The following is a 22,159-nucleotide window of genomic DNA, read 5'->3' on the forward strand; positions in this document are numbered from 1 at the left end:
ATCAAGGTTCTTCCTGTAGTCCAGCAGCATTCAGGGTGGAAGGGGAAGAAGAGAGGTTGTACATTTCTAGGGAAGCACTAGTAAAGAATGCTGCTGGAGATGGCACCTCTTCCAAAAATGCCTGAAAACCCCCAAAAGAAGTGGGATAGGAAGATGTATAAAACATGGTGTTTGGGGAGAATGTGCTGGGTTTGCTCTTTCTGAGCTCTAAAGACAAGGAAAGGCATGTGCTGGTACATTCCCCAGATGGTCAGCTGGGAGGAGAGGGAATTACCCAGGAGGGATTTGCTTGAAATGTTCCTTGAGCTGCGCAGCAGCCCTTGTGCAGTGAGGTCCCTGTGTGTCCTTCCATGTAGGACCACAGCACTGCTGCCCCTCCCAGGCTCACACCCATCTCTGGCTGAAGCTGGTACCAACACAAGCTCCAATCCCTGGTCTGAAATGGGAGCATCCTCTTGTGGGTCCAGAGCCATCCCAATGTGACAATATCATCAAACCAAATCCCACAGTCAATTTTCACCATCTTTATTGAATCACAATTAACTGCAATCAATGCAACTGTGCCCTTAAGGCAGTTTAATTCCCTTAGCTTTATGGCATTTTTGCTGTCTACTTTGGAAGCACTGTGCAGCGATCAAGAAGGCAAGAAGTGCCCAGTGATGTGATACATTCAGCAAGGCCAACATTTGCTCGCTGACAAGGCACTGATCCTACTCAGTGATGAAGATGCCCTTCTCTGCAGAGATCCCTTTGATCTGGTTTGAGATCAGCTTGGCTATGATTTTCTTCTCTCCTAGTCTTGTCGGAGTGCATACTATTTCAGACTTCATGATCCTGCCAGGCATTATATCCCTGAGGACAAAAGAAAAACCAAAATAGTCCCAGCATGAATTAGGGTTATTTGGCACTTTGGAATAATTTCTCTTAAAGAAATAGTCACTGCATGTCTTTAGGGTGGGCATTCCCCTTCCCCCATGACCAATTTGCAGCAAATGGGGCCTGGCATGGTGGTACTGCCTGGTGGTCCCAGTGATCCTGGGGACCTTCCCCCAAGTTCCCTGTACTGCTGAAACACCAAATTCAGCTCTGAATGAAGCAGCTGTGCTCACACTTGTTGGGCAGCACAGCAGGAGCATGGGGGGAGTCCCTGTCATGCCCATCTGCCCTGAGCCTGTCAAATGCTGTGTGGATCTTTCTGGCCAAATGTGGTGCAGTTTCAAACACAGCTGGCAAAGGTCCCTCTTACTGCAAATCCCCTAACCACTTCTTCAAGGATATCTAAAAAAAAACCAAACAGAGCAGAGTCCTGCCATGGTCATTTCATTGGCTCATTTCCTTACCCCTGGTCAAATGTTGTCATCTTAAATATGCCCAAGCCCTCCACCAGCAGCTTGCAGTTTTCCAGGGTCACATTCAGCTTGTTCTTGAAGATGAGTGCACAGTTGAAGTCATTGTACAGTCTGGCTGTTTCTGGCATCTGGCAGAGGAGGAACGAGAGAAACAAACCCAGAGACTTGGGATTAGAGGGGTAATAAAGATGCCAGAGCTGCTGCAGGTTTGCTCACCACCAGCTTGGTAGGGGACAACCCCTTCATATCCTTTCCACCCACCCGAAGCACTGTGTTTTCCCAGATGGTTTCTCAACACATTTTTGCTTCAGGAAGAGCTGTGGGCTTGCAGATGGGCCTTGTACAAACTGCCCTCTCCCCCAGCAGCCCCTGCCTCCCTGTTTTAGATGTCACAGTAATTAAACTTTGATTTCATGGCCAATTTCAACCTTCAAATGAACGTTGAATAGCCAAGTAAGATGCCAAGAACTGAGCATCCTAGGAGACAGCTGTTTGGGAGATCCCCCTGGGAATGCTAGCACCACCGTGGTGCTGCAGTGAGCAGAGCTTTAACCCCTGTCCTCCCAGAGCCCAGCTGGCACCTGCCTCACCTGGACAGTGATGGGGGGATACTGGAATCTCATTGAGGTCTCCTTGGTGAGTTTGTCGTTTGTTTCCTTGACCTCGGCAATGGCAGTGACAAGGATGAGCACTTCATCTTCCACGGAGGACAGTGTCTTCATGTATGCATCAGGTGCTATTTTCAGGGGGATCTGCATCTCTGCAGGAAAGAAAACACAGCTTGATGTTTCATCACATGCCCAGGAACTGGGTGGCAAAGTCGGCAGGATGTGGCACTAGCCATATTTGCTGAGACCACCCTGCTTTCCCTTCAGTCCCTGCTGAGAGGGTGGTACCTGGCACATGCAGCCATGGGAAGGAGCTACCTTTGTGTCCTGCCCTGCTGCATTTTGACAGCAACAGTATGAGTGAAAACACTCAGTGCTCATCAACAGCAAAGATTTTTTTTTTTTTTCCGTGAGTGATTCATGCTAGGGATCAGCAAGGGTTGTTAATTATTTATCACTCGTTAGTCCCTTGTTTAGCAAATTTCAGTTACATTGCTTGGGATCAAAACCACAACTCAGCTTACTCAAAGATGTGCAAAACACAGCAGCCAACAGCTGCAGGGAACAGCCAGGCAGGCAGTTGTGAAGTCAGAATTTGCTTGAGCAAAGAATTCAGAAAATAACAATCACCAGCATCACCACCACCCAAATTAGAGTGGCAAACAGAAGAACAAAAAAAGGCTGAAATTTCCAGCCATCTAAATCCTGTGAGGGATCTGATCCTCATGGATGCACACAAGGCCTGTGGTGACATCTTTGATTTTCAGACAGTGAGGACAGGAGGGAGATGCTTCAGCACACCTCCCTCATGCCATGAAAACCTCTGTCTGCCCACACTGATGTATTCCTAATCACCTCCTTGAAGCTGCAGCAGGGCCTTCATATTTTGGTCCCTGCTACAGTGGGATCCCAGTCTGTAACTGAGACTTCCAGATGCAGTGAAGAGGGAGGTAGGTTCTAGGCAGGCAATTTCTGCTCTTCACAGAGTACAGAGCCATACACTGGTCTAGAGTGGAGCCAGTACAAACTGCCACAGTAAATTAGTCTACAGAACACAGCAAGCTTTCTGTGCTTACCAGATGGGCCTTCAAGATTGATGGTCTCCTTGATAGTGCCAAGATTGGCCTGAACTTTTCCAGTATAGTACTGCAGCTGGCAGGAGCCAATAAGGTCAACGGTCCAGTTCCCAGGAGCAGAGATCTTCACTGTGATGGCCATTTCAAGGGGATTGCCAGGATGCAAAGGTTCTGTGTTGGCTATCTCCAGGTGGAGCCCAGTCTTGGTGGCTGGCTCCTTTGGGATCAAAGGCTGGGTGTTGGAGCCTAGTGTCTGCATAGTCGAAGCATAGCCTGAACGAGGCATCAACCCCATAGGGCGTATGAAGCTGTAAGCTCTTTCCATGGACATCCTTTCCTCTTTGGAGCCTGGATGAAGAGAAATATGGGTGACAGCTGTATCTCAGTCTTCTCACCCAGAGCTATCTTCCCTTTATTTATGCTTTTGCTGATAAGCCAAGAGGATGTCAGAGCACCTCCAGCCTCTGCTTAGGACAACTTCTTGGTTTATGCTGCCACCAAATCTAACTGTAGCATTCTGGCCTGGAAGAATTTCCTGGAAGAGACATTTTAGAGGATGGATACTCTTAAATATTTCAGCCTGATATTTTTGCCCTCCTCACTGAGAAGGTTTTAACAATCTAGGACAACATGGCTGGATCTTGAGAACTGTGGGAAGGAAATGTGGGGTTTTTGTTTTCCAAAATGGTTTGGGGAATGGAAAGAGAAAATGAAGAAATGGAAAAAAAAAGCAGAGGTCAGTGTGACACTAGGTCCATCACTCAGATAATTTCTTTCATGTCTGGAAGCTCGCTCGTGTCCCTGAGGAGCAGCCTATAGGTGTCACTGCGGGTGTGAGGATGCCCGGGAGCAGTGCTGCCTCCCGAGGGTCTCCAGGCCTTGGGCCGAGTTTGGCACTGCAGCTACTCCTGCAGTTCTCTCTGGAAACAACCCGTGCTGTGGGGTGACCTGCAAGGTCGGGCTGTGCTCTTTGGCACCGTGTCAGAGGACGGGGGCAGTTACCTTCGGGGTACTTGTACTCCTGAGTGATGTCTACCCTCCTGTTCTGCCCCACGGCTTTTGTGCTGATGTTCTTGCCAATGGCTTGGGTCTCCGTGCCGACCTTGAAGAATTTATCCTTGCCGTTCACCTTCCTGACCAGCCAGTAGACCCTGTCAGCGTTCACCTCCGCGTACACGAACTTGGCGTCGAAGGGCAAGTACACATCCCCTTCCTTGACAGCCTTCACCGGGCATGGCCCACACTGGAAACGACCTAGAAAGGGCATTCAATGCCAGCTGGCTTTACTAACACCTGCAGGGACTCCCGTTTTTGCTCCACACTCACACAACACTCAAGCGGGAATCTGTGACCGTGACACATCGCAGTAAACAGCCCTCCAACTCGGTAATGAGCTCCAACGCCTCTCATTTATTCCGTAGCTGCTTGGGAATTTTTTATAGATGACCAAGGTCTGGTAGGAGCGTTTTCATGTTTCCCCTCACTTAGATAATTTTAAGCTTAAAAAGCCACAGCTTGGTTTGATAAAAGGAACGGAACATAATGATGCCTTGTCCAAGCATGGGCAGTGTGTTTTAAAGAGTAAAAGAATGTAAAAGTAGGCCCACAGGATGATAAACAGCTGGAACCAGTGGATAAACAGATAATGAGGAATATAGTGGCTTTTGTGGCAATGTTATGTGACAAGAAACAACAGCACATGCCCTGAGGAAAGTTCCAGGCAAGGTCATGTGTAACACCAGGGGTACTTAGTGAGTGCGACCACCTGGGACCCCTTCAGATGTCTCCCCAGGACCATAAAAGGCCTTCCAGTAAGAGGCAGATGCAAGCAAATTAGTTCTAGAAGAAGTGATGTTTATGTATTAGCCATAAAGTACACTCTAATGAATATGTATGATCATGATGGAATAAATACCTTGTTGTAAAATTTCATTATACACCCAATCAGAGAAAATACCCTCCGGGTGTACGGCGTGCTGCAATAACGAATACCTGCTTTCTAATGCTTCAAAATTGTGTTAGAAAGTTTCTTCCTTAGCCAATTTCAGTATCAGGTTATTAAGTCAGCTGCATCCAGACACCTGTGTTTGATCTCTAGGCAATATTCCACTTTCTACACCTCCCTGAGGATTATCCTTTTGTTTTTTTCCACCTTCAAATTCCCTGAACCTGTGCAGGGAGTTTGGGTGGTCACTCCTCTCATCTACCAATGAACAGGCTCATGACCCCAATGACTTAGATGTCCTCTAACCTCTGAAGCAGAATTCACGTTCCCACACGGTTGGTTTTGTGCCTGATGAGAAATGCTGTTCCTTCCATGCTGGGCTGAGGTGGCAGGAGTGACACCTGCTGTTTTACAGTGTCACTGCCCTGGTGCATGAAGCTGTGTGTGGGGAGTACCTGGTTTTCTGACTGGGACGCATGTTTCACACACAAAATGTCCCTGTCTCCCTCAGGAGTTGCAGAAGAGCCTTTCCAGGCAAATCCTACCTTGACTTTGTTCCTGAGGCGTTGAATCAATTGCCTGCCAGCCACTAAACCCATTTGGTATGTCTGTTCTCTTCATCCAGGCATCATTCCACACGTGGAAGTTCCTGCGTGCATTTGGGTTGGAAAGAAAAGGAGTGAGTTGTTACAGCCCGAAGAGTCACGGTCTCCTCCCTTAATCCTTTAGTAAGGGCAGATTTAATGGGTGCTTGCAGGTAACCCTGTGACACCCCTGGCTTCTCTCTCTCTCTCATGGGTGTAAACCCCAAGCAGCAGTGAAATTCTCAAAGGAATTGCTAGGGCTGGGAAATGGGGCACTGCAAGGCAGCACAGGGCACAGGAAGCGTTAGCCCCACTGGGCAGTACCAGACGGAGTCGAAGGACAAGGAGTTCAGCTTTTCTCCTTTGTCGTTCAGGTAGACATCAACTCTCAGGTTCTCCTCCGTGTCGTGGGCGGCGTCGAAGGTGCTCACACAGCGGCATGGCACTCCCAGGCAACGCATGACTGCAGCACAGACAGACAAAACACAGGGGCACAAAATCCCTCAGCCTGGCGGGCAGCCTCTCATCTGACCCCTCTGCCCACCCAGGCTCTGCTAGAGCAGGTGATCAGGACTGTGTCCAGATGGCTTTTGAACATCTCCAAGGAAGCAGATTCCATAACCTCTCTGGGCATCCTGTGCCTGTGCTTGGTCACCCTCACAGTGAAAAAAGCTGTTTTCCCAGGTTCAGACAGAACCTCCCATGTTTCAGGCTGTGCCTGTCAGCTCTGCTCTTGTCATTGGGCATCAATGAGAACAGCCTGTCTGTGCCCCACTCTTAACACACAAGGATCAGACCTCCAAAGCCTGCTCTTCTGGCTGAGCAGTCCTGGCTCCCTCAGCCTCTCCTTACAGACAGACCCTGGCACCTCTGTTGCTCAGAGGCACAGTAATTTGGCTTACTAGCACAGTAACTGGGGTGTCAGAGAAGGGAGGCAGGTCATTCTGTTCACCTGTGTTGAGGACTCCTGCGAAGACCCAGCACTGGCCATAACGGACTGGCTTCTTGGTTTTGTAGTACTTCTGCAAAATCATGACACTCCCAATCCAATCCATAGGGGATGTTCCACTGCCGTAGTTCCCTGACCAGTTCCCCAGCAGGACTCCACTGTCATCGTTGGCATTAACCTGTGGCCACACACACACACACACATAAAAATTAAGGGATGAGGCTGAATGAAGCATAAATCCCAGGGTCTCTGCTGGCCCGGTGGCTTCCCAGGTGCTCCACAGCCATGTGGGATCCATCAAGGCTGCTGGTCCTGGCTGGGGGCTCCCCTGGTTAGAAAGCCTCCCCCTGGATAACTAGAGGGAGGTGGCAATGCTGCATCCTGTGTCTTAAACCACGGGGCTCCAAAAGGTTCCCAGCACAGAGAGTAGCTACCTGCCCAAAACACAACCCTTGTGTTGGCCTCCCCAACACAGCTGATGAGGAAGGACAGCCACTGGGCCAGCTGCAAGCTTTGGAGATGGGAATGCTGCATTTTTGTTTGCCTCTTCCCTCCACCCCAAAATGCCTCTGTCTCTTTGCTTGCAGGTTCCCAAAGGAATGCCTTTCAGATGCCTCCTGGAATGGTGTTCATGGTCCCAGGGAAAGAAGAGCAAGTAAGGATGAGGGAAGATATGAAGGTGCAAAGCACTTCACTGAGAGAGGCTTACCAAAGCAGACATGGCTCTGGACACATGTGCAGGATCCCTTCTCTCATCCAGACTGAGCTGGCTTTTGTCCAGCAGATACATGCAGGCATCCAAGATGAATTCCTCAAACTGTTTTGGGGAGAAAATGGAGATATCTTTATATGCTGCTCTAAAACAGAATTTTCTTGTGATATTGAATTTCCAAGGCTGTGGGCCTTCCCAGAACTGTTCTCTCCAAACAAGGGCTAAAATGAAACCCAGTCTTGTAAGACAAAAGGCTGTCTCAAGTGTCTTGCAAACACAGTTGGAACCTGACCCAGCAATCTTTACTCCTGTGCACAAAAGTCACCAACGTCATCTCCCTCCAACTCTGCAAATTACTCACAAGAGTAATGAAAATTTAAGATCTCTACTGATATTTAGTCTATTGACAAAGGTACAAAATGAACCTTAGAAAAAAGAAAGGTACGTAAATGCTAATTATTACAACAAAGATTCCTAATTAGCAATTGCTGATAAAGCTCCCTGAGGTCCAGTTCAGAAAGATGTCAAACATATGATCCAATGAAACATGTCAGAATATCAATATCAATTCTCATTGCTTAACAGCAGGATAAATATTAGGATAGGAACAGCCCTACAGATGATGCCCTTTGGCCCCTTTTGTGTAAAGGCATCAGTGTGAGCACCTTTTTTGGGTTATGTGCGTCCTGCAGATACGTATTCTGCAGATATCCTGCAAAAATTGTAGACTTAAAACAAAACAGAAAAAAACCCCAGATTTGAATGGTTTTTGCTGGGGATTTCTGTCTGGATAGGGTGCAGTGTACCATGCTTGGTGCCTGCGTGCTTTGTACAGGGTCCAAATAAATCTGCTCTGGCATCCATTCTTATCTCTAGCCTGAGCCAATTTGACGTTCCGCTCCTCTGGAGTTATCTCAGAGGCAGCATGCGGGAACACCCTTCCTGAAAGAGTGGCTGATTGTGCCCTGCACACAGCTGTCAGTGAAGGCACCACTTGAAAGGTGGTAACCTCTGCCAGCAATTTTACTCTCTTTATTCCTGACTCTGATGCAACAGGTAAATCAGATTTTTTTTCCCCATCAGCCCTCTCCATGTCTCATTAGCTGCACCTACAGTTGCATGAGAGCAGGAATTCCCTTATGGGAATTTTTCCAATCAGAAATACCCTGTTCCCAGTTTCCACATCCTTTACCGGGGGGGCCACATAATCTGACTATAAATGTGCCACTAAACCTCATTCTCCAGCTGTGAGTGGGGAACACACGCAGGCACATAGGTTACTCTAAGCAGGTGAGCCCTTCCAGTAGAGCTGGCAGGGTCATTCCAGCACTTTGAGCCACTCATGGGCTTCATGCTGAAGGGATGAAGAAGTGCAATAAGGCTGACAAGACAGCTGTGTTTTACCTGCCCAAAATTCCAGGGCCTGTCGTAGATGCTGTATGCAGACCCAACATAGATGCAGCCGGTGTCGTTGAGCACATACTCCTCCTTCTCTGCGTCATTGGCCATGAAGACAACATCATCTGCAGAAAAAATCCCTCAGAAGTCAGGTGGTTTGCACATCCTATATGAAATTTTCCATGGAAAGCTAAACTGGGATAACCAAGGATCTGCAACATTCACACCAACAGATGACCATGCAGCATTCCCATTTTTTTGCTCCTATCATGAAAGAATTTCCAATAAGACTAATCTTTAATAGGTCCATTACTATGTGACCACTCTTCTATTATTGCAAAAATCTTATTTCTGAACACTGTGGAGTACTAGGTATACAGCAGAGAGAACTGGGGAACTAGGATGCCCACCAACAACACAGTTTTTTATTCTGGTTATTTTTTTCTGGATCTTAAGCCAAGCCAGTTGTCTCAGTTAATCTTTGGTTGGCTCAGGGAAACAGAGAGGGATGATACAGAGGTGCAGATGTGACAGATAGATGTCCCTCTATGTCCTGGCACTGCAGAATATCCAATGAGGAAGTGGCTTGTTGCTATTGACCAGCTTCCCACTGTCCCCATGAGGATGCTGCTTACAGTGGGAAAAAGCAATGTATGTAAGAAAGAGAATAGGGAAAATATGAGGCAAAATTCCATCTGGGACAATCCCTGGTAGGAGTAATTATCATTCCCAGTTACAGGACCACTTACCTTCACACCAAGGATTGAACAAAAGGTAGATGACACCATTTTCAGGCTTGTAAATGTTACTGCCGGTCTTCACATGCAGGTTGTATTTTCCCACAGGGGCATTGGGTGAGCTGGTGACAGACAGCAGGCACTGAGGAGACAACAAGGAGAGATGGCATGAGGGACACCCTACCATGGCCACAGGCATGGCACAAACATGGTGCCACAGAGCTGGCACTGGTGGCGAAGCTGGGGGCCATGGAGATCCCTGTGGGGAAAGAGGGGAAGGCAGTGGGATAGGGTGAAGCCTGCCCGCACATGGGGGAGCAATGACATGAGCGGGACAAGGCTGCTGCCCATGTACAATCACAGAACTAAGGGAAAGCAGGATGGGGTATGAGGATGCTCTGTAGCTTCCGATGGGCTCGGTGCTGGGCACGGGGCCCCTTGCCCACGAGCTTTACCTCGTTGCCATTCCTCTCCACCAGGGAGATTTTCCACCCGTAGAAGTTCTCCCGCTCTGGTTTCAGCGACAGCAGGCTCCCCCTGTTTTTCATTGGATTTTCACCTAGAAACAAACCCAAGACCATGTGTGTGAGTGAGGGTTGCACAGGTCTGCAATGCCTGTGCGGTGCCAGGAGGAGGGTGCTGCCTGGTGGCCGCAGAGGGACCCCTGCTTACCGATGCCAAAGCGCAGGGTCAGCTTGTCGGCAGCCCGCAGCTCCCTGCTGAGGCTGAGCAGCACCTGGAAGGGCTGCCCGCGCCGCACCACCAGGCTCTGGATGTTGTACCCATCCGTGTGGTGCTGCTGCGTGTTCTGCCTCTTCAGAAAGTCAACCCCAGTGACTCTCAGACTGCTCTCTGGAAAAACATTAGGAGGAAAGGAGAAAGGAAAAAGAAGAGATGGTAATTTTCTCAGTAAAGACAGTTTTCTTCTTAATGCAGCCCCGCGAGTCATCAAAATATCTAGAGTAACAAGAGATCTAGCAAAAGACAATATAAAATAAAATGAAGTGAAACGAAATGAAAAAAAAATTTAATTTAAAGAAAATACACAGAGGTGAATCTCAGATCCTCTGGGCAGACATGGAGGGAGAAGGAGGAGGCAGAATCATGTTACAGCAGCTCAGGGCCAGATAGTCAGAGGGCAAAGCAGGAGCTGCTCTGGATGGATTGCTGTAGAACACTCACCACAGAGCACTGCCCCCCTTCAGGGGGGCTGCTTTTCCCATTTGGCTTCAGCAGAGATTTACTTCCCAGCAAGAATCCCTTGCAAGTGCCTTGCTCCCATTCATTCCCAACACAGCAGCTGATTTTTAAGACACAATATTTAAAATGACTGCCTCCTCTCCCTCAACTCTTGATGGGATCAGGGCCAGGAAAAGCCTCAGCATCTCTGTGCCCAGTGGCTTGTGGTTCAGGGCTGTGGCAGAGGAGTGGAGCTCTGAGAGGCACAACCCAGTGATACACCTGAGCAAAAAGAGAGCTCTCAGCTTTGAATGATGATGGAGATTTGGGGGTCACTGCATGAGGTTTTGGCAGGCTGCCCAGTTGTGACAGGAAAAGCCAGAGCATGCTGGAATGTAGCTGAGCTGTATTTCTTCGGGAGCATTTATATCTTGTACCTGCCCATTAAATATCCTCAAAGGATGAATTCCGTGTGAACAGCAGGGAGTAACAATACCTCATAAGCACTCTTCTCATGAGTGATTCAGATGAAGGATGGGAGAGGCAAATACGGGTTACGGTAACTTTGATATTAGCAAGTCAAAAGCATAATGGTTGAAGAGATTAATTCACCAAATGTCTTGACAGATTTGCATGGTACCTGGCAACCACGTTAATTTGAGTATCAACAAGAGCCATCCCTAACACAGAAGAGGCTGGAATCTGGTAGCTGGTGTGGCGTGAGAGATGCCTCATGCAGGGCTAGTCCCAGGGCAGGCTGAAATCAGCAGCACGCTTCCTACTGCAACCTGCGCTGTGCAGCGACTGCAGCCCTGAGTAAAGAGAACCGAGCACCCATGGATCCCCACCATATCTCTGTGGGTTTCTTCTTCATAAACATGTAAACCATATTTATCTTAGGTATATACCAGATATAACTGGCACAACAAACAGACTTAAAATTGACCAGAATCTCTTGTTAACCAACTTAATATTTGAGTGCTTTTTGTTTGCTTGCTGCATGCCAGTCGCCAATCTCGGGCTGATATTTTGCGCAATGGGGTGTGTGTGCATTTATGTCAAAAAATTTCAGCTGGAACTATCTGCTTAACCCTCTTGAGGACAAAGAGGAAGTGCATCTTCCTCAGCATTAAGAAATCTCCAAACATTAAGAAAACTCCAAATTAAAGTTGCTCAACCTTGTTCTTTATGGAAAACCCTGGCGAGGGGCTGAGAAGAGAGAAGAAAGGCTTGGTCCTGGGAGAGGGATGCAAAGGGATATGAGAGTTGAACACATGGGATAGCGATGGGAAAGGGCCCAAGGAAATCCATCCATCCAGCATTTCTTAACTTAGGGACTGCATATCCATCCCATTTCTGGACATCCCCAGTGATGCTGAGGAAGCACAGGGGAAGATTCACTGACAAGAGCTGCCCTAGAACATGGCCTGCCCGTGCTGAGCACTGTGCCAAAGACCTGTCTCCACTCAGCGCTGCCTGTCAATTGTGCTGCCTTTTATTCCTGTGCAAACACACCTGCGATACCCTGTGACCTGACTGGCGCGGCGTCCTGTGCCAAGGAATGCCTCAGAGCGAGCCAGTGGCGCACCCATCACCACATCCCAGGGGGCTTGGCCGCAGCTTGTCTTCCCTGGGCAACTCTCTCCTGCTGCTTTTGTCTTCCTGGCCTGCTTCCTGCCCTGGGCATGGAGCTGGGCCCCACACACCCTGTGTCTGGCTGCCTACAGGCACCTTGGTGTGCCAACACGGAAATTCGTGATTTACAGAAGAGCTGGGTATACCTAGAATATGCAGGACAGAGGCTGCGAGAGGCAGTCCTGTTTGTGCTCATTCCTGGGCTGGGACAGAAGCAAACCCAAACCTCAAATCAGATTTCTTTTCCTTTTTTAATAGAAAAAAATCAAGGCAGTATTTTGTCACCTATTTCCATGATTTATCCTTTATAGAGCTCCTTTCTACACTCACCCACAAGCCCCATTGCATCACTGCCTGCCTGGAGAGATGTTCAGAGCTTCAAGAGAACAGTGATCAAAGATGGACACATGAGACCTTGTCACTGGTAAGTATGTGGGGCCTTTTTCCCCTTATTTCCTCCTTATGATGAGGAGGTGATGGGGTTTAAATAACCTGTCAATATGGAGCAGGGTATTTATAGTATGTCTGGCTTCAGTGGGAACAAGGGCTGCTCAGAAGGACAGAAGGGAAGGGGGATGAGAATTGTAGTTTTTCAAGAGAGAGCATGATTTGGATACCTGCACTACATAGCCACTGGGCTAGTTATAGCCGGAGAGCTGGATTCCTGCAGGGTCAGAGTGCCCCAGGGAGCAGGCAGGCTCGGGCCAGATACTCCAGCCTTTTGGAGGCTGGGCGTCCAGAGACCCAAGCTGCTACAGCCGTAGCTGCCTTAGCAAGCTCAGTGGTTATCAGCTCTTAGTGATCTCAGCTCTGTTATAGTTCCAGCTCTCAGCTTGCTAAAGGTGCTTTGGCTTGAACAGTGGCTTCAGGCAGACGGAGAGAGAGAAGAGAGCTTGGAGAATCCACGGCGATGGTTTTATTGAGAGGTCCGCAAAGGGTTCCGGCAACAGCTCTTCTCCCAGAATGGGCTAAAGTAGCCCCTTATTTAGGGGTACAAGGGCTCAGGAACTGACCAATTGTCAGGGTTAGGGAGAATGGCCTGTAGGGTCGCAGAGAGATAGGCTAGCCTGGAGGACCGGAGAGAGGGCTTCTGGCTTAGTTACTGTGACTTGGCATTTTCTTATCTCTGAGCCTCTGTCCTCCACGGGGCTCTATCCAGCCCCGTGTCTGCTACACTGCACTTACTCCTGATTTTTGCCCAGCCTCCAGGCAAACACTCCTGCACATCCCAGAGATGTGAGATCACATCCCAAAGATGCTGCAGTCTGAGACTTCCTGGAAAATTTCAGCTCATCCACACTCAGAGTACAGAGGTTTGAAATTGAGGGACTCAGAGCAGTGTTAGAACACCCCTCCCCTCCTGAAAGCATGGAGACCTTCTCCCAGCTCTGCTGCAGGCACCACCCAGCCCACATGTGCATCTGCTCAGCTACATCCCAAACCCCAGGGGTTTTGGGCATTCTGGGGATGGGCTGGCCAGTGGTGCTGGTTCAGCAGCTGCTGCAGGAGTGACCCAGGTGCCTTGCTAGGTAGGTGCAGGATCTCCTGACAACAGGGCAGGCAGGACAGCCATGGGACAGAGCTCAAGCCCAAATAAATTCTCCTTTCAGTTATTATGAAACTTCCTTCAGATGCTATCAGCCATCACTAAAGAGCAATAATCTACATGATAAAGTAGCCTGAAAGAAAGAAATTGTTTTAACACTGATGTAGAACAAGTTTAAAAGACTTGCTTTTCTTTCTCATTATCGCTGATAGAACCAGATGTCTACAGGTTGAAGAACAGTGATGAAAAATGAGCTGTGTCTTGCAGTGAGTTTACCAACCTGTCAAAACCAGAATTTGCCCAGCCAGAGCAAACTGATCCCCTGTGAGCAGTGCTGGCATCAAAACTTCTTTCCTCAGGGTGCCACCCCTAGCAATCAGAGGGCTGAGAACCTCTGGAGCTGCCATCCTCCCTGCAGGAGACTTCCCAAACTTTACACCTAACATATGTCAAGCATTAAAAACTCACCAGTGTTGCTGAACATGGTTCTTGTCAGAGTTTCTACCCGAGATGCTTGCAGTGCCAGCAGCTTCCAAACTCCCGAGCAGTCTCTGCCACTTGCTTCTGAGTGTGGAGAAGGAAGACAGGCTGCCCTTTTTATCTGTGTCTTGCTCTGAGGTGTCAGCAGGTCCACTGCCAAGGGGTGGTGTTTCGAGAAAGGAAGTTCCCGTGGAAAAAAAAAAAAAAAAAAAAGACTACAACTCCCTCTGCACATAGTCAGACCCTGAAAAACAGCGAAACTTAAATCCCAACTCACATGGAAGGTGAATTTGCATAATCAGATGACAAGTGGACAGACCCTTCACTGACAAACAGTAAAATCACAGGCTAGGTGAGTAACAAGAATTCACCTATGCCCTAATATCCAGGTCACCAGGACTGCAACTCCAGGGCTAACTTTACAAGGAAGCACACAAACATTTAATCCTTAGGAGAACAGAGTTCCCCATTAGGACCAGTCTAACATTCTTATAAGTATATGAGGTTTGTGTCATCACATTTGGGACAGAAATACTTGGAGCCATGGGCTAAAATCCAGCATTTACACATGTGGGTTGAAAAGCTGAAGGATCCTAGCACTGGCCCCCTCCTCACAGGATGAGGTGGGCTTCAAGGGAGATAGTTCAGTAGGAGCACCGAGTGGGAAAGAGGAGAATCAGACTATGTCCAGGAGGAGAAAGAAATGTGATGGAACAGGAGCTGTTTGCTGGCTGCTCTTTGCTGGCAGCTCTGCCAAAGGTCTCTGCCAGGACATGGTTGAACCCCTCATGCCCCACTGGCACCCTGGTCCTCAGATGGAAAGATGAGCCTGCACCACAGAGAGGAGAGCTGGTGGTATACAGGCCACCAGTGACACAGGCACAGTGTCCAGAAAGAGATACAAATGTCCCCAGGCACCCAGAAACTTAGGGGGGGCTCAGCTTGGGAGCAGCCTCAGCCTCCTGATGCCTCCCTCGATGGGAGCAGCTCAAGGTTCAGCAAGGTAGAATTTTGTTTGCAAGGCTGCCTTGTCTAAATGTGGGTTCTTCCTAAGGAAGCTCTCCCTTTGGAAGCCTTCAAAGGCACCGACTTTTCTCCACTGGTTTAGGTCAGCAGGTATTTCCTTTTAGGAGGACTGTTTCCCTTGGTGCAAACGTGCAGCTGAGTTAGCAGATACCACCCTCCGAGCGTGTCACTGCTTGCTGGCAGGTGTATGTTGGGAGTCCTTGCTTGAGAGCGTGACTAGGGCACCACGGGGCACCCAGGGTTCAGCACACATCCATAATCTCGCCGGACATCTGAAGATGAACAAGAACATTGGAACCACCAATGTTCTTAGCAGACGGAGCATCACTCAGCATTCAGCACCAGACAATGCGCTGGCAACTACGTATTTCACTATTGACAAAACCACTGCAGCCCTGGTTTACCCTTCCGTGGCTCTTTTATTCTGGCTTTCCTTCCTCCTAGGGGGTGAAAGACATTTTTGTTTAGAAGCAGTATGGGATGAAGTGAAGTATACATGGAATGTCAGTACAACAACACAACCAGTAATGCATGTAATCTGAACATTTATGATGTATCTTACTGGTTTCCACTTAACTGCAGCAAGAGTAATCTACATCAGCTGAAGTCACTGACAGTAGCTTCCTAATCCAGTCTCAACCTGTTTTATACATCATTCTATGCTTGGTTGGAGGCAGCTTAAATTGTGTTGACACAAGAGTCCTACAGCAAAATTACAGATTTTTGCAAACAGGAACAGATTTATGTTGGTAACACTTTACTTCTGAAAAAAAATGTTCTAGATGTGTGCTGGAGGGTGAGCAAGGGAAGCAGGGCATGTATTCACTAGGGACAGTCATACTTCCAGTCCTGTGGAGTTTTGCAAAACTTTGATTTCAACAGTGTGCTTGTCCTCACCCTCACTTTAAACCTCAGAGTTCAAGGAAAGATTGTAAAAATTACATGGGTGTGGGTTATGCCCTGCCACCTTTGAACTCACTCCATCTTGGAAGGTGGCTTTTTTGGGGGGAGGTTTGGCCATTGGGGCATGCTTTCAGTTCTCCTTTTGCTTTGTGCAGTTGCTGATCTAGCTCATTCCCATTATCTTTCTCTACACACTGGTAGTATCTCAATTCAACAAAACTAAGCTTGGTGCGTGGTACCATGCTCCCAACACAACCTCCCGCCCCTGGCTCGTACCAGCCTGCCCTGCCAGGAAAGGCCATTGAACTCTAATACTCTCCAGGAGTTGTTGGCAAGGTCTGAGAAGAGGAATTTCAGCTTAAACTACAGGAATGTTTTTAAAAGATGTGGTTTCAAGTTTTTTCACGTTGTCAGCAGGTGATCTCTATCTTTTTACAGGTAAACCTCTGTCTTTGCTGATCAGAGCGGCTGGCTATGGTTCAGCTCCATGGCTTTTTTCTTCTTGACAAAGCAATGAAAAATACCAGCCCATTTTAATTTCATTTTTTTACCCCCAAACAGTTATAACAGTTAACCACTTCAATCTGTCTCATAAAACTATAATCTTTTAAATTAACAGTGGTGGGAGATTTTTTTTTCCCCACAGGCAATCTCCCTATTCCCAATAATTTCAGCAATTTACTTCCCAGCTTGCAAAATAAGACAACAGAGGCGGTCAGCCTTATCTACATCTGTCTGTTGCAAGGTCACCTTATTAACTGGCACAAGCAGGTAATAAAATGCAAACAAATAAAACAAAATTTCCCAGTGGCTGCTCCCCTATTTGCAAGCCTGCCCTTTGTCTCAGGTTTTGTTTATTTTGTGTATCAAAAATGACAAAACAAGTTCAAACTTCCAGAGCATGACCACAGGTATTGATGCCAAATATGAAAGACAAATCCTTAGCTTAACATTTTCATTCATTCGCAACCCCATGAGAAGCTGCCCTTTATAACAGCAATTTACTGAGCTACATTTTTTATAAACACCTGAGGCTTCAAGTTGATTTTGTTTTGTCGGGTTTTTTTTTCCTATGTCTAGTCAGAGTAACACTCAAAATAAATAAGGCATCAAAAGGTTTCCTTTTCGGCGCTCTGGAAAGGTGAACTCATCCTCTCAGCCTTCCCACGGGGCTGCTCTGAGGTGTCAGAGGGTGAGCAGTGCATCCGGCACGGAACACACGGACACAGCCCCTGTCTGGGTCCTGCTGGCACCACGGTGAGAGGATGTCCTCCACTGACCGCAGCAGGACTGCTCCCACGTGCACCACCTAGGAGGTGCTGAGTCCTGCCTGAATCACAGCCTAGGGAGTGATAGGTAGTAAGAAATCCTGGGGGTGTCAAAGACAAAAAAAGCACAGAAGAACAGCTGAGGGTCTGGTCCATCTCATTTGAGCTGGGTTTGAGGTGCTACATCAGTCCTGCTCTCACAATTTCATTAAGAGGCACCTCAGTCTTTAGGAATGTCCTAGCATTGAGACACATCACATCCACACAATGATCCTGATGTGCCAGTGCTGCTGTTACTCTGAAAGGAGCATTGATTTGATCACTTCTCACTCACATACTTCGACCATGGACCATGACAGTGGTCTGTGCCCACAGGGCATCCCGTGGATCCAGCAGGCAGATTCACTTCTAATCCAACATGAGCCAGCTTGTGCTAGGCATTCGGACGTCAGGGGCTGATGAAAGATGGCCAAGCCCAGATCTTAACACTGATTCCAAGTCATCTGGCCCCAGGTACCTGGTAATGAATTTCTCACAGGCAAATACCAGAGAAGTGATTGATGCCAGTATAGGTATTATGGAAATTCCACTGTTTCACAGCATCGTGAAATCATAGACGATCCTGAGTTGTAAGGGACCCACAAGAGTCATGGAAGCCCTACTCCTTCCTTCCAGCTGAACACTGAGAGGATTTTTGGACCTAAGTAAGGGATATAGGTGACTGGCTTTGGGCACTTACCTGCAGAAGGAATGAAAACTGTTATCACCCCGTGCCCAGCCCAGCACCACCCAAGGGCTCTGCTCCTGGAGAAGGCAAAGACAGAGATCAAACAGCGACCATTCCTCCACATATATCAAACATACAGCTACTCAGGCAAAACACTCTCCCTGCCCTGAAAGAAACATTCTATGGGCCCAAAAACTGAAGGTTTAGGCTGCTGACAAAGAGAGAGCTGCTTTAAGAGCAAGCCAAAATTCTATGATGTTAAAATATTTTTTAAGATCCCTTTCCTGGCTAAGGTGCAAAAGGTAAAATTGCAATATCAGTCTAGATATATGGAATAACAACGTGTGAAGGCTGAACCTGGAATTTCAGTACTATGACTTCTTGACCCTCAGTTCTAGTACTTCTTGACCCTCAGTACTGTTGCACTGGAAACATTGAAATACGCATGAAATACGTATTAGTCTAAAACAACTCAACATGAAGTACTTCTGCTTCTCGGCAAAATACTTTGGAATTTTGTGCAATAAATGACAAAGAAAGATCTCCATCATGTCATGTTTTAAAAATATTTGCCCACTTTTTGAACCTGATGAACAAGTTAGCCTCTGCTGCTTCCTGCAGGCAGGAGTTCCTCATCCTAATGACACATTGCAAGAAGAGGAAGCTCCTTTGGCTTTGACACTTGCTGGCTTCCCTTGTGGCCCCCGTCCTCGTGGCAGAGGAGACAATTGACAGCTCACCCTCTCCATTATTCTAGCTTACTTTCTGCATGCAACTTAGGGTCTTCTCAGCCCCTATTACAAAGCACCACAGTCTCTTTTGCAGTCTGAATGGCCCTAGCTTGCCAACTCCCTCCTCACACCTTCATCCTATCCAGAGATCTGAAATGGGAAGAAGGACCCCCCTCACCATGCCATCCCATAACCTACAGTGTGTGTTTGAAAAGGGTCCAACAAGTGGGTGGGTGTAGCTATTCCAGGGCTGTATCCACCCTTCTGCCACTGACCCATGAACTTGCTTGCATGTATGACCACACTGACTGATTGCAGTGTGAACACATACCCACAGCCTACACCTAAAGCAAACAATATGAAAAGGTACGAGGAAAAATAAAGCAAAAGAGGGCTGCAAAAAATAAATGGTAAGGGCAAGGAAATCAACAGCACAAATATTGAATCAGGGATAAAATAGTTTATCCATGTATTAAAAACAGCTCCAGCGAACAAGGAAAATACTGAAAGAATACCTTCCCACCTACAGGATATGTGTTAGGTTGTAAATGTCTAAGTGAGAAAACAGAAACTTGCATGCCAGTGTCTTCGAGTAACATTTTTATTTCTTTTTGCAGGGGAGGTGTAACAGCTTCTCCCACCTGTCTGTGTGGGTGTGTGTCTATACACATCAAGATGTACACGGTCTATAGACTACAGGTCACACTGAGCCATGCCGCATTCCCGCCAGCCAGCATTGCAACTGAAATTGTCACATGGTGGGAAGGCAGAAACTTCCTAGACCAAGGTTTGCAAGGAGCCGATGGTCCCACCCAGTGCTGGGGATCTGGCTCGTGCTGCACCAGAGCAGACCAAAACCACAGCAGGTGCCAAGGTTTTGTCCCATCCCTGAATGCATCCCTCAAGTGGCAGTCTCCAGGTGTGGCAGGACTGATTGAGCCAAGGGATCTGTGGCTATTTGCCCTGAAAAGCAACCAAGCCAGAGTATTCCCACCCACCCCTCTTCACAGCATCCAGGCTATTGTCCTTCAGAGCAGCTCATGATGCTCCACTCCATGACTACCACGGTTTTCTAGGAAGCGTTTTCATGCAACAGCGGCTCCTAGTAGAATCATGCTTGTGATTGCCTAACACTGGAGTGTCCTGAAGGAAAAAAATCACTTAACCTACCTCCTATCTGGATGAGGAAACAGTCAACTGGCATTGAAAAATATATTTGTAATGCCTCATCCTTCCCTGGGGCACTGCTCCCTAAGTGTTGCCTTAATTTACTGCAAGCAATTAGGGTCCAAGCCCTGGCTGCTGTTCAGACATTGCACACTGCAGGTCCCAGTGCCAAGCAGAGCTGTCCAACTCTCACCTCTCGCTGCACAAACAGAGATGCTCTGCTTGTGCCAAGGAGGCCCGGAGGTGCTCACACAGCCGAGCCCCAGCCCCGACTCCCACAGGCAGTTCCGACTCTCAGAGGCTCAAAGTGACCTCCGAGGAAAACGAGACTGAGCAACAGGTTCAAAATGTACAAAAAGTGGTGGCACCATCTCCGGCACCCCACCTACTACCACTCCTTGCAGCCCTACCCTCTCGCTTATTTCCATTGTCATGGATTTATCCCCTCAGGGTGCGGCGGAGCCTCTGTGTTCTGCAAAACCTGTGCAGGGGCTAAGCAGGGTGTGCATCATCTCCCCCCAGCAAAATGGGAGTGGGAGGCCCCACCCAGGAGTTCCTCAGGCTTTAACCCAGCAATCCCTCAGGACTTCAAGGGAAGCATGAAGGGAGCTGCTTAGGAAATTTGGTAATTAGTGCAGGCGCTCATAGACACCCTTCCTTAAACCTCAAGGGAAAATTGAAACAACGAATAATGTCATTAAACAGTCAGAAACTGAAAAAACTTGGTTGGAGAGTGAATAGCATGACTGGCTGGTTGGCTGCTCCCAGGGCAAGCAGTCTTTCTCCTGCTGGCCATGGGTCACTGTGGTGCTGCACACAGCCACGGGATGGAGTAACACAAGGTCCAGGCTTCCTGGTCATCCCTCAGGGCACCCCACGCTGGGGAGCTGCAGCCGGTCAGCCCTGCCCAGCTCTGGGAGCCATGGCTAACACTGCAAGAGTACAAGCCTCTGGCAGCCTAGGTCTGCATGGTACCTCAAGGGGGAACCTCCTTTCTATTGCACAGCAGGATTTAATGGGAACTACTAAACATGGAGACAGAAGGTCAAACCAGTTTCCAGTTACAGATGGTGGTGATCATGAAATTGGCCCCTAGGTCACAGGAAATCCATCTGTCTGCCCAGATGGGATGGTCACCAACACTAGATTGAGTCACTTGAGGTTTTGTCTAGCTGAGTCTTGAAGATCTCCATGGGCAGAGTACTCAGCTGCCTGTATAGGCAACTAACCTGGAGACATTTTTTCCCCTGATGGCCAGCTTGAAAGTCCTAAGAGACAACCTGTGTCTTTTACATTGTTTAGTACTGGCCATTTCTATGCTGCCTCTGGAACTCCTTTCCAAGGCTAATTGGGTCAGCCTGAGCCTTCCTTGTCTCCAACCAGCCCACATCCCTCTGCCTCTGCTCCTAGGCCCATGCCACGTTGGAATTCTTGAGCCAGATCAGTTTCCTACGCCCCTCTTGAATTTGGGGGTCCAGCACTGGATAAACACTCCAGGTAGAACCATGGACTATGTTAGGACTCGGAGAGCACCACGGGGACTGGCTGCCCCTGCCCAACCCACAGGGTTTCCCCCTCCTTCCTGTCCATGGCCCAGGATCTCATCTCAGATTTTACAAGCAAGTTGCTGACCTTTTTTTTCGGTGTTAAATACCTGGAAAGAGACTTGCCTTAGAAAGGGTGCTGAAACACACAGCCCAACAACCATCTACCTAAAGCAAGAAGGTGTTACTAAAGTACTTTGTTCTGTCCTCAGGAAGGACAACATTCTCAGGAATGTTGTCTTCTTCAATCCTTTCCATTAAGAAGTCACGTGGTACAACACGCCGCATACTTGATTTTTAGGGGCAAAGCCCTGGTTCTCCTGGGAAGGCTTTTACCACTGACCTGAGCTCACCCCAGATTTTTCTCCAAGATCAAGTGAGCTGCAGGCACCACACCACTTGCTGTAGATAAGTGCCCATATTGTGCAACTTCCCTCTGCACTTCTCAGATACCCAGAATGAAGGTTCTGCAGAAGAGCACCCCAAACACGTCAGGATTAGTACCCATTTATTCCTAATTTCACGTTTTTTTCTGTGTCAGACAAGGTCAGAGCCGCTCTTCTGGCATGTTGTGTCACAGGACTTCCTTCTTTGG

At 48.1% G+C, this 22,159-nt stretch overlaps 1 protein-coding gene across 1 annotated transcript; it reads right to left on the minus strand.

Annotated features, from left to right (window-relative positions):
- Positions 1-566: 566 nt before the first annotated feature.
- Positions 567-14,581, minus strand: TGM4 (transglutaminase 4). The gene is made up of 14 exons (XM_084210009.1): positions 14,187-14,581; positions 10,031-10,210; positions 9,814-9,917; positions 9,371-9,500; positions 8,628-8,746; positions 7,221-7,328; positions 6,515-6,689; positions 5,887-6,025; positions 5,524-5,627; positions 4,036-4,287; positions 3,034-3,381; positions 1,940-2,109; positions 1,341-1,477; positions 567-852 (listed from the first exon to the last, which is right to left on the minus strand). The coding sequence occupies exons 1-14, from the start codon at positions 14,431-14,433 to the stop codon at positions 711-713; spliced, it is 2,355 nt and encodes a 784-aa protein (XP_084066135.1). The 5' UTR covers positions 14,434-14,581; the 3' UTR covers positions 567-710.
- Between the last annotated feature and the right edge of the window lie 7,578 nt (positions 14,582-22,159).

Source organism: Fringilla coelebs, assembly GCF_963513975.1.
Source record: "Fringilla coelebs genome assembly, chromosome: 1".
NCBI classification, from domain to species: Eukaryota; Metazoa; Chordata; class Aves; order Passeriformes; family Fringillidae; genus Fringilla; species Fringilla coelebs.

Excerpts from the sequence above, each read along its gene's own strand:
- TGM4 (XM_084210009.1), bottom strand. The coding sequence starts at position 14,433 with ATGTGCAGAGGGAGTTGTAGTCTTTTTTTTTTTTTTTTTTTTCCACGG. Across the intron at positions 7,329-8,627 it reads GGCCCTGGAATTTTGGGCAG|TTTGAGGAATTCATCTTGGA; the intron begins GTAAAACACAGC and ends TCCCCAAAACAG. Across the intron at positions 3,382-4,035 it reads GGAGTACAAGTACCCCGAAG|GCTCCAAAGAGGAAAGGATG; the intron begins GTAACTGCCCCC and ends CTCTTCATCCAG.